At 39.6% G+C, this 12,603-nt stretch overlaps 1 protein-coding gene across 1 annotated transcript; it reads right to left on the bottom strand.

Annotated features, from left to right (window-relative positions):
* Window positions 1-611: 611 nt before the first annotated feature.
* LOC103715372 (endochitinase-like) lies at window positions 612-9,241 on the bottom strand. The gene is made up of 4 exons (XM_039133954.1): window positions 8,918-9,241; window positions 7,907-8,313; window positions 1,842-2,139; window positions 612-1,222 (listed from the first exon to the last, which is right to left on the bottom strand). The coding sequence occupies exons 1-4, from the start codon at window positions 9,198-9,200 to the stop codon at window positions 816-818; spliced, it is 1,395 nt and encodes a 464-aa protein (XP_038989882.1). The 5' UTR covers window positions 9,201-9,241; the 3' UTR covers window positions 612-815.
* Window positions 9,242-12,603: the final 3,362 nt, after the last annotated feature.

The following is a 12,603-nucleotide window of genomic DNA, read 5'->3' as shown; positions in this document are numbered from 1 at the left end:
AACCTCATGAGACTCTTGAGAGGTTGAGAAAAATAACTAAGAAAACATATAATTAGAAATACTAGATTGAAGGGGTTGCATGTAGTTTTCATTGGCGGTCCGAGATATTTGACTATTAACCGTGGTAGCAAGGTTTTTGTATCGACTCATAGTATTCCGTACCAAATGCATCATACTGTATTGGTAAGATATCAATACAATATGTAAGATACAATGATTAAACTGGTCCACCTTGAGTGGAATTATCGTGTATAGTCCAAAATTGGTACTAATGCAAAATTATAAATGGTTGTAAGTTTTTCTGTCAATTTTGGATGGATGAGATGCCAAATAGCAATGCTTGGAAGGTCATCTATGTCTCCGTCCAATCCCAACAAAGCTGGAGTGTCACAAATTAGCATAAATGATCTGTTCAAGTAGGACACATCCAATACATTCCATCATGATTTATGTTCATAAGATCACATTTTTAAGTTTTTAAGCACGGCATGCTTCTGCGACTGAGGCTGTAAAAATTTAACTATTAAGTGCAAAATAGATATAGCTATGTGCAGAAACAAGCAGAAGCATATAGAAAACATTAGTAGACTAATGACAAAATGCCAAGCATGTAAGAAAGGACCTTGTGCCAAGTTCACTTTATATTCATATAAGTTGCTACAGCAGAGAAAAGAGGTAGAGGTGGAGACAAATCACTGAAGGCCTGCACCCCACACTCTATAGTTTATTTCAATAGTACAATATTAGAATAGGTTGTTTCAAGTATTGATCTCCCTCCAAGTTACATGCAATGAATAAAATCTTGAGTGAATCCTCTAGCAAGTGAGGTTATCTCCTGGAGCCACGCCGAAGTCCTGGCAATACTGCCGGTAAAGTTGAACCCGGGCATTCATCTCAGCTGGATCACCTCCATTGCACTCTTGGCTATTAATCTTCTTAATTGTGGCTCCAAACCCTTGGCCGGAGGTTACGACAGAGTGCACATTTTCCATCCAAAACCACATGGCAGCCTTGAATGATATGTTCACATCGTTAGCCACAGTCTCGGGCGAGTTCAAGCCATCAAATCCAATGCTTTGTCCAGCTGCACCGTAGTTATAGTTCCAGGTCAGTTGAAGAGGGCCACGGCCATAGTACTTCTTCCCTTGGGCACACGGGTATTGAGTGTAGCTTGGATCACAATAGGCATTGGATTGGTCCGTCTCTTCTATGTAGCACAGATCTGATTAGAAAAAGAAGAAAATTTAGGTCCTGTTTGCTATGATCTTCTTGTGTTTTGCATTTTCTTTTTTTTCCTGCAAGTTAATGGAGTATCGCATGGAGATTGATGTTGAACATATTATTTGCCAAAAAAAAAAAAACTTTTGCTATCTCTCGCTTTTATTCACAAAAGAAATATATTTTTGCTGTCGAAGTTCTGAAGATTTTATTGGAAGAAATAAAAGGGTTTCAATATATATATTTCTTAGCTAGTTCACTTTTTGTCATATTTCTGAAATTGTTCGATCGATAGATGGATCGATAGATCGATCAATCAGTTTACTAAATGATATAGATATAAATATATATACGAAAGTTCTTTACATTTTAACTCTGTATGTATGTATGCATATGTATGTCTATAGGTATATATATATATATATATATATATATATAGACACATAGGAAAGTTCTTGGCATTTTAACCCTTGAATTGTTTGTAACTTGAGTATACTTTTGAGAAACATGTCTAGGGACAAAAGACAAACTTAACTCAGTACTGGAAGGAGGAAATTAAATATAAAACGCTAATATACAGCAATTAAACTTGAATTAAAAGCCCAGGCTGGTAGAGAACTTACATCCGGTCTCATGGGTGACATGGGCAAAGAAGGCAGCAACCTCCTGCTTAGAGGTGTCGTCGGAGCCGTCCTGGGCAAACTGAGAGTAAGACCCCAGCGCGTCCAGGAACGCCTGCCTCGTATAGAAGCTCTTGCCCGGGCATGGATTCGCAGAGGCCTGATTCATGATGTTGTCGAAGAACTGCTGGGTGACAAGATCGGCGACGGAGATGCCGGCGGCGGAGGAGATTATGCCGGCGAGCAGGAGGCTCACCTGGAATAAGATCACACTACTACGTGCCATTTTGTTTGCTCTTCTCTATAGACGTGGATGGAGTCATGGAATTCTGGCTGAGAAGTATTTATAGACAGAAAGAAAGAAGCAGCGTAGGGAGACGGGAAGTATGATGGCGGCTTCGGGGATGGCTTGACGAAGACTACGTGCCGCGGCTGCAATTTGGCAGTCGTTGCAAGAGTAGTACACGGCAATCTAAGCAAAGAGAAAGAAAACTTCTATATGGCTCTTATGGAGCTACTTGTCAGCAAGTTACAGACATGGTACATGCTACGTGTCATTGTGGAGCCCAAGTAAAGAAATCATGCATCATATGTCCATATTTTATCATTTCTATCGCCTGACTTCAACACATGATCCTTGACCATTATTTTCAAATTTGTAGTCTCGCACATTCTTACTTCTAGTCTTTTTCATATAGTTATACTCTTCCTTGACATAATTATATTGTCTCTGTGTACATTTATATCCATATATACACAATTATTTATAACTGTATATATATAGGAGAATAAGTATGCATAACTGGAAAATTAAAGAAATTTTGAAACTTGGGATAGGTGTTATAGTCCGATTCAAAATTATAGTCCGATCAATGAGAGAATTGGCTATTACATACCCCATTTTTTTCAAATGAGATTTTGTATTATTTTAGTATTTGATAAGTTCATAATGTCATATCTTGCTGAGGGAGACCAGGTAAAAAAAAATTATTTATTTGGTTGGGAAGCACTCAACTAAAAGAAGAGAGATTGGACATCATATCATGAAAAGTAACAGTCATAGCCTTTGGCATTATATTATTTGGTTAGGAAGCATTTTTCTAATTTTTTTGATATTATATATACGTACGTACGTATAAGGCTGCAAATGGGTCGGGTCGACCCATGACCCGATCCGACCCGACCCGCGTAGACCCGACCCGACCCGAATTTTAGGACCCGCGGGTCCGGGTCGGGTCGGGTCCTAAAATTGGACCCGAATCATTTTCTGGATCGGGTCTGGGTTTACCAAACGAACCCGACCCGACCCGAATGGACCCGAAGAGAGAGAGAGAGGAAAAGCAAAAGAAAGTCTTTTCTTTTTCTTTTTCTTTTTTTTTTTTGGCGTGGGTTGTGGTACTGTTGGTCAGTGTGGGAGGATAGCAAGTTAGCAACAAGCATAGGTTCACAGAATCCAAAGGAACGTCGGCCCGTCAGGATTCTCTCTCGATCTATTACACTGTTGAGACCTCTGGTGTCTCGGTAGCTGCCTTTTTTTTTTTTTCCTTCTGTTTTTTGGTTTTTGTTTCTTTTAACTTTTGAACTTTGAAGGGAGAAAGTGAGGGAACACTGCAACTGAATATGGGTCATGTGCCAGTTTTCTATAATGGAATTGGATTTTGGAAGAAGGTCTGGGATTTTTTTTGTCCTCGTGAGAGGGGAGCTGGGAGACACCGAGTTCCGTCCAATCAGTCATACAGATAAAAAATAGTGTGATATGAAATTTGGCTTGTAGACCGACTTAGTTAGTAAGTCATGGGCCATCTGTTCTGACTGGAGCTCAATTGCAAGTCTTTCAAGTCATGGGTCACCCAGCACCTCATAATTATGATATGACCAAATTAGATTTGCCCAAATTTTTTCCCAAAAGCACAAAAAAATTAGACCCGATCGGATCCGAACCCGACCCGAACCCGACTCGGACCCGACCCGACCCAACCCGATCTTCAACCGGGTCGGGTCCGGGTCCAAAATTGGGACCCGAACAAAAAACCGGATTGGATCGGGGTCACCTAGGACCCGACCTGATCCGACTCATTTGCACCCCTACGTACGTATATTAAAACCTAGCATGACAGCAACAAGTACCATTTTTAAAAAAAAAAAAGCTACGCAAATTTGGAACGTATGGGCTGCGTGATTGGCGCCTTAAAAGAATGTGCAATCGCGTATCCCATCTAAAAGAGGGGGTTGGAATGACGTTTCTTTGGAGTTGGGGGGCATCTTGGTGACTTCCAAGATGGCTTGACCAAGACTTAGTAGTCGGTGTGACTTCTAAGATTGCTTGACCAAGACTTTGCAGTCCTTGCATGCTAACGCAGTTAATATGATGCAAAAAAGAATTAAGAAATAAAAAAAGGTTACATAGCTAATGTGTCACTCTTTCATTCAAGCTATATATCATTTGTATCCACCTCCTTCTTGGTAATACTCTCATAACACTTCTGCCATTCACCCATGGCACATTTAAACCGCATACTGCTCTTATCCCCCAAAAGATACCGAGCTGCATCCGTTTCCTCGCTTCTGATCATGTAAATATACTGCAAGATGAAATGTAGAAATATTGCTGAGTTCTTTTGTGGTTTGAATACAAAACAGAGCAGGTGCAAATGATGACAAAAGGTGTATTACTTTCGCAATAAAATGCAAATCTCTAGTATTAATTCATTTGCATGTGTTATAGCTAGCCTACCGATGATCAAGCCATCAAATAGACATCTGCAAGACACATGCATAAGGCTAGACAAACGAACAATTCCATCTTCTAGCCAAGTTCGTTGGTAATCAACGGGAGGAGGAGATAATAAGTTGTAATTAAAAGAGAGGAAATCTATTTAGTTTGCGAGAAAAAAAAATTTTCTTGCTGAAATATTTTTTCTAGAAAGATGATTTCTGAAAATATGATACTTGCAAAAATAATATTGACATGTTTGGTTGATCATAGAAAAGTGGCACTTTTTAGAGTGGTTTATATCTGGTCGAGCATCTGCTTTTCTACGAAAGTTGTATAAAATACCTATTGTGGTTCAAATCTGGCCCGAGGGTGACCACGCCGGGGGAGTCAGGGGAGCTGCCGGTGTGCGGAGTAAAACAAAAGGGAACCACCTCCTACGACTGACGGTGTACCTGCACAAAGCCTTACCGGTATTTTCGGTGAGGGCCCTCCGACGATTAAGTTAGAGTGGAGCTTAATAGGTCAAGCCAAAAGTCCCCTCAATATTACCCGTCGGGGGTTTTTATAGTTCCGGTAGGGGTACTCAGATAGCGGAGGTATGACCCGTTCCCATCATGAGGGGGAGTGGCGCGCAGCTAGAGCTTGTTTGTGGCGCACGGTGAAGTTCGTTCTTGAGAACGGTAAGGCGTTGACAATCATAGCAGAGCATAGCTAGAGTAGCATGGCGCTGTCCTTGGACTGCCATGGGCCAGCTAACAAAGCGTGGCGTAGTGGCGTTGCAATGTCCGGCTACGTAGGAGGGCGTGGGCACGCACATGGGTGCGGCCATCAATAAGGCCAAACTTGTTGAGAGGTCGCATCATGCATTTGGCGAGGTCGGCTTGACGGGTGCCGAGGTGTGCCTGGCGAAGTGCCCCGAGCTCGGTCGCAATTGGGTGCCCCGAGCTCGGTCGGGGCGCGTCGGCGAATAAGGAGGACGCCCCGAACTCGGCCGGGGCGCATCGGCGAACAAGGAGGGCGCCCCGAACTTGGCCGAGGCGCGTCGGCGAATATCTGAGGTTGGAGGAGCTTTCGGCGAAGTCCAAGGTTGGGCTGATTCTCGCCCCCCATCAATACCTATTATATACATAATAAAGGAAAAGATCTTATCCATAAATTTTGATGCCTTAAAGATACTTTTGGAAAAAAAAAGAACCCCAATGTCCAACCAATGGGCAAGGACATGGTTTTTCTTTTTCATAAAATATGAGAATCTTATTCTCATGCATAAAATATGGGAATCTTATTTTCATGAAAATATTACTTTTTCATCTCTCTTCTTTGAAAACTCCAATCCAATTAGAGACATTTTTCTATATTCGCATTAACTGCATTTTCCTTTTTTTTTTTTTCCTTCGAACCAAACTAGTTCTAAGATATTTCTATTTAACAAATAGTCAAAATTTTCTTGCCTTTTATATATTTCTTGTCAAGAGACGATGAAAATAATTTAACAATGCTGCAAAAAATCTATTTCCATTCAAGATGGTAATATATAAAAGTTTCATCAAACGGGCAGGTATTGCAAGTTTTGCTGCATGCAAACACTAGCCTTTTCCATGTCCACATCATATGGATTCCTCACTAGTACAAAACTAAGACTTGCAATCTAGTATTGTATTGGAGCTGAGGAGCTTTTGCAGAGAGAAAAAGGAAATTACTGCAACAGCGAAACAAGATTAAGAAAATATTTAACTATCTGGGCCGGAGCTAGCATCAATCAGACCACCAAAATTTTGTCCAATCATTTGGATTTAAAAGGCTTATCACGATCGACCACATCGTCAGCTTACATAAATCTTGATTAATAACGAAAGATTTTACGGTAGTCCACAGGAAATTGAAGCTAGACATCAAGTTTACCTGGCACAGTCACCATTATATTGCAAGTTGCTGCACAAAGAAAGGATGCAACTAGTACCATATCTCTACTAGAATTAGATACACATACGGATTAGATGCACGCAATTATTTTTTTTTAAAGAGAAAGGAAATGCGTGCTAGATGGTGGCAGGAGTGGTGTAGGCTTCGTGATTGGAAGGCCTAGACTTCAGAATGATTGTTGCTGGTGAGTGTTAGATTTTTGACATCTCTGCTCTAGGGGCGGAGCTTAGAGCTGCAGGCCAACGTAGTTCTATTTGAAGATGACTTGGTTACAGCGATCGATGAAATCCAAAAGTGCACAGGCGATGTGGGTGGCTATCACTCATTGCTGAGAGATATTTGGATCATTATAGATAGAGATATTGCCTTCTAGAACAAGCATATCTATAGAGATGGTAATAGAGCAGCAGTTTGTGGCTATCTTTGTAGATTTTAGCTTGGTGGCTGATAAAGATGGGATCTGTGAGAGGCTTCTTGCTCAAAAGATTTAGTGCAATGGGCTGTGGGTAGTTAGGTTTAGATCCTGCTGTAATAGTTTGATGAGTTAAACCACAGCTTTGAGAAAGATCGGGGTCATAGAAAAACTATCCTAAGGGTTTGTAATTACATCCGGAAACCTCATGAGACTCTTCAGAGGTTGAAAAAAAGAACTAAGAAAACAGACAATTGGAAATATTAGATTGATGAGGTTGCATGTAGTTTTCATTGACGGCCGAGATTTTTGACTATCAACCGTGGTGGCAAAGTTTTTGTATCAACACGTAGTATTCCGTACCAAATGTGCCATACTGTACCGCTAAGATATCAACACAATATGTAAGCGGTTAAACTGGTCCACGTTGAGTAGAATTATCGTGAATAGTCCAAAATTGCTACTAATGCAGAATTGTAAATGGTTGTAAGTTTTTCTGTCAATTTTGGATTGATGAGATGCCACATAGCAATGCTTGGAAGGTCATCTATGTCTCCCTCCAATCCCAACAAAGCTGGAGTGTCACAAATTAGCACAAATGATCTGTTCAAGTAGGACACATCCAATACATTCCATCATGATTTATGTTCATAAGATCACATTTTTAAGTTTTTAAGCACGGCATGTTTCTGCGACGAAGGCTGTAAAAATTTAACTATTAAGTGCAAAATAGATATAGCTATGTGCAGAATCAAGCAGAAGCATATAGAAAACGTTAGTAGACTAGTGACAAAATGCCAAGCATGTAAGAAAGGACCTTGTGCTAGGTTCCCTTTATATTTATCTCATATAAGTTGCTACAGCAGAGATAAGAGGTAGAGGTGGAGACAAATCACTGGAAGCCTGCACCCCACACCCTATAGTTTATTTCAATAGTACAATATTAGAATAGGTTGTTCCAAGTATTTATTTCCCTCAAGTTGCATGCAATGAATAAAATCTTGAGTGAATCCTCTAGCAAGTGAGGTTATCTCCTGGAGCCACACCAAAGTCCTGGCAATACTGCTGGTAAAGTTGAACCCGGGCATGCATCTCATCTTGCGCACCTCCATTGCACTCTTGGCTATTAATCTTCTGAATTGTGGCTCCAAACCCTTGGCCGGAGGTTACGACAGAGTGCACATTTTCCATCCAAAACCACAAGGCAGCCTTGAATGATATGTTCACATCATTAGCCACAGTCTCGGGCGAGTTCAAGCCATCAAATCCAATGCTTTGTCCAGCTGCACCGTAGTTATAGTTCCAGGTCAGTTGAAGAGGGCCACGGCCATAGTACTTCTTCCCTTGGGCACACGGGTATTGAGGGTAGTTTGTATCATCACAATAGCCATTGGATTGGTCCGTCTCTTCTATGTAGCACAGATCTGATTAGAAAAAGAAGAAAATTTAGGTCCTGTTTGCTATGATCTTCTTGTGTTTTGCATTTTCTTTTTTTTCCTGCAAGTTAATGGAGTATCACATGGAGATTGATGTTGAACATATTATTTGCCAAAAAAAAAAAAAAACTTTTGCTATCTCTCGCTTTTATTCACAAAAGAAATATATTTTTGCTGCTCGAAGTTCTGAAGATTTTATTGGAAGAAACAAAAGGGTTTCAATATATATATTTCTTAGCTAGTTCACTTTTTGTCATATTTCTGAAATCGTTCGATCGATAGATGGATCGATAGATCGATCAATCAGTCTACTAAATGATATAGATATAAATATATATACGAAAGTTCTTTACATTTTAACTCTGTATGTATGTATGCATATGTATGTCTATAGGTATATATATATAGACACATAGGAAAGTTCTTGGCATTTTAACCCTTGAATTGTTTAGAACTCAAGTATACTTTTGAGAAACATGTCTAGGGACAAAAGACAAACTTAACTCAGTACTGGAAGGAGGAAATTAAATATAAAACACTAATATACAGCAATTAAACTTGAATTAAAAGCCCAGGCTGGTAGAGAACTTACATCCGGTCTCATGGGTGACATGGGCAAAGAAGGCAGCAACCTCCTGCTTAGAGGTGTCGTCGGAGCCGTCCTGGGCAAACTGAGAGTAAGACCCCAGCGCGTCCAGGAACGCCTGCCTCGTATAGAAGCTCTTGCCCGGGCATGGATTCGCAGAGGCCTGATTCATGATGTTGTCGAAGAACTGCTGGGTGACAAGATCGGCAACGGAGACTCCGGCGGCGGAGGAGATTATGCCGGCGAGCAGGAGGCTCACCTGGAATAAGATCACACTACTACGTGCCATTTTGTTTGCTCTTGTCTATAGACGTGGATGGAGTCGTAGAATTCTGGCTGAGATGTATTTATAGACAGAAAAAAAGAAGCAGCGTAGGGAGACGGGAAGCATCATGGAGGCTTCGGGGATGGGCTGATCACGAGGACTCCGTGCCGCGGCTGCAATTTGGCAGTCGTTGCAAGACTAGTACACGGCAATCTAAGCAAAGAGAGAGAGAACTTATATGGCTCTTATGGAGCCACTTGTCAGCAAGTTACAGACATGGTACATGCTACGTGTTGTTGTGGAGCCCAAGTAAAGAAATCATGCATAAAATGTCCATTTTTGATCATTTCTATCGCCTGACTTCAACACATGATCCTTGACTATTATTTTTAAATTTGAAGTCTCGCACAGACTTATATTTTCTCTGCACATTCTTACTTCTAGTTTTTTCATATAGTTATACTCTTCCTTGACATAATTATATTGTCTCTGTGTACATTTATATCCATATATACACAATTATTTATAACTGTATATATATAGGAGAATAAGTATGCATAACTGGGAAATTAAAGAAATTTTGAAACTTGGGATAAGTGTTATAGTTGGACTTAAAGTTAGAATTGGCTATTACATACCCCATTTTTTCAGATGAGATTTTGTATTATTTTAGTATTTGATAAGTTCATAATGTTATATCTGGCTGAGGGAGACCAGCAAAAAAAAAAAATTATCCATTTAGTTAGGAAGCACTCAACTAAAAGGAGAGAAATTGGACATCATATCATGAAATGTAAGAGTCATAGCTTTTGACGTTATATTATTTGGTTAGGAAGCATTTTTCTTATTTTTTTGATATATATATATATATGTACGTACATACGTACGTACGTATATGAAAACCTAGCATGACAGCAACAAGTACCTTAAAAAAAAAAAGCTACGCAAATTTGGAACGTATGGGCCGCGTGATTGGCGCCTTAAAAGAATGTGCAATCCTGAATAGCTATCACGTATCCCATCTAAAAGAGGGGGGTGGAATGACGTTTGTTTGGAGTTGGGGGGCATCTTGGTGACTTCCAAGATGGCTTGACCAAGACTTTAGTAGTCGGTGTGTTAGGTGGGAGTCGGTGTGACTTCTAAGATGGCTTGACCAAGACTTTGCAGTCGTTGCATGCTAACGCAGTTAATATGATGCAAAAAAGAAGAAATAAAAAAAGGTTGCATGGCTAATGTGTCACTCTTTCATTCAAGCTCTATATCATTTGTATCCACCTCCTTCCTGGTAATACTCTCATAACACTTCTGCCATTCACCCATGGCACATTTAAACCGCATACTGCTCTTATCCCCCAAAAGATACCGAGCTGCATCCGTTTCCTCGCTTCTGATCATGTAAATATACTGCAAGATGAAATGTAGAAATTGCTGTGTTCTTTTGTGGTTTGAATACGAAACAGAGTAGGTGCAAATGATGACAAAAGGTGTATACTTTCGCAATAAAATGCAAACCTCTAGTATTAATTCATTTGCATGTGTTATAGCTAGCCTACTGATGATCAAGCGATCAAATAGACATCTGCAAGACACACATGCATAAGGCTCGACAAACGAACAATTCCATCTTCTAGCCAAGTTCATTGGTAATCAACAGGAGGAGGGATAAAAAGTTATAATTAAAAGAGAAGAAACTTTAGTATTAAGAACTCATTTGGTTCGCGGAAATTTTTTTTTTTTTACTGAAATACTTTTTTTCATGGAAAGATGATTCCTGAGAATATGATGCCTGAAAAAATCATTTTGGCATGTTTAGTTGATCATAGAAAAGTTTGTACTTTTCAGAATGGCTTATATTTAGTTGAGTCTATATTTTTCTAAAAAAAATGTATGAAATATCTATTATAGGTTTAATAAAGGGAAAGACCTTACCTATGAATTTTGATGGCTTAAGAATACTTTTAGAAGAAAAAAGGACCCTAATTTCAAATCGGTGGGTATGGACGGAATTTTTCTTTCCCATAAAGTATGAAAATCTTATTTTCATGCATAAAATACGAAAGTCTTATTCTCATGAAAATACTATTTTTCTATCTCTCTTCTTTGAAAACGCCAATCAAAGACATTTTTTTGTCTTTCCATTGACCATATTTTTTTCTTTTTCTTTTTCCGCAAACCAAATGAGTTCCAAGATATTTCTACTCAATTAAAAAAATAATCAAAGTTCTCTTGCCTGTTATACATTTCTGGTCAAGAGAGGATGAAAATAGTTTAACAATGCTGCAAAAATTCTATTTACATTCAAGTAGTAATATATAAAAGTTTCATCAAACAGCCAGGTATTGCAAGTTTTGCTGCATGCAAACACTAGCCTTTTCCATGTCCACATCATATAGATTCTCCACTAGCACAAAACTAGGACTAGCGATCTAGTATTGTGTTGGAGCAGAGGAAGGCTCGACCTAGAAAAAGGAGTCACCAGTGTCATGCTTTTGCAAAGTGAAAAAAGAAATGACTGCAACGGCGAAACAAGATTAAGAAAAGATTAAACTATCTGGGCCGGAGCTAGCATTAATCAGACCACCAATATTTTGTCCAGTCATTTGGATTTAAAAGGCTTATCACGTTCGGCCACATTGCCAACTTACATAAATCTTGATTAATAATGAAAGAAATTGAAGCTAGACATCAAGTTATCAACAACACTGGTGGTTTACCTGGCTCAGTCACCATTATATTGCAAGTTGCTGCTCAAAGAAAGGATGCAACTAGTTCGATAACTCCACGGAAATTAGATGCACACACCGATTAGATGCACGCCAATTATATTTTTTTTGAGAGAGAAAGAAAATGTGTTCTAGATAGTGGTAGGACGGTGGTGCATGCTTCATGATCAAAGGCCTGGATTTCAAAATAATTATTGCTGGTGGATGTCAAATTTTTGACATCTTTGTTTCTGTGGCGGAGCTTAGGGCTGCTTAGGTTGCGCTGTGTCAAGCTCGACATAAGCTGCAGGCCAGCATAGTTCTGCTTAAGGATAACTCAGCTCTGGTAATCGGCTAAATCTAGATGTGCACATGTGACATGGGTGGCTACCACTCATTGCTTAGAGATATTCGGGCCATAGTAGGTAGAGATGTTGCATTTCAGGCCAAGCATGTCTATAGAGAGGCTAATGGGGCCGCGAATTTATGGCTGACCATTCCAAAAGAGCCCTCTAGGTAAGCGAGAGAGGGAGAGAGTTGTGTAAAGCGCTCCAAAATTTATTATCTTTTAATTTTTTTTTGGATGCATTCACTGTATGCCCATCCATTGCAACAAAAAATAAAAAAAGGAAAAAGAAAATTGTTACCTAGCCGTATCTTAATGTGTATTGAGGTAAATTTGAAGTTGAACAATTGGAAAGACTTTGTACCAAACAACAGGACAT

The sequence above is a fragment of the Phoenix dactylifera genome, chromosome 14, assembly GCF_009389715.1.
Source record: "Phoenix dactylifera cultivar Barhee BC4 chromosome 14, palm_55x_up_171113_PBpolish2nd_filt_p, whole genome shotgun sequence".
Lineage (NCBI taxonomy): Eukaryota > Viridiplantae > Streptophyta > Magnoliopsida > Arecales > Arecaceae > Phoenix > Phoenix dactylifera.
The sequence above is the reverse complement of the archived record's forward strand: the minus strand, read 5'-3'. Positions and strand labels throughout refer to the sequence as shown.

Bases quoted from the DNA above. Each gene is read 5' to 3' on its own strand.
- LOC103715372 (XM_039133954.1), bottom strand. From the start codon at position 9,200: ATGGCACGTAGTAGTGTGATCTTATTCCAGGTGAGCCTCCTGCTCGCC. The intron at 8,314-8,917 runs GTAAGTTCTCTA...TTTTCTAATCAG, and splicing joins TGTCACCCATGAGACCGGAT to ATCTGTGCTACATAGAAGAG. The intron at 1,223-1,841 runs GTAAGTTCTCTA...TTTTCTAATCAG, and splicing joins TGTCACCCATGAGACCGGAT to ATCTGTGCTACATAGAAGAG.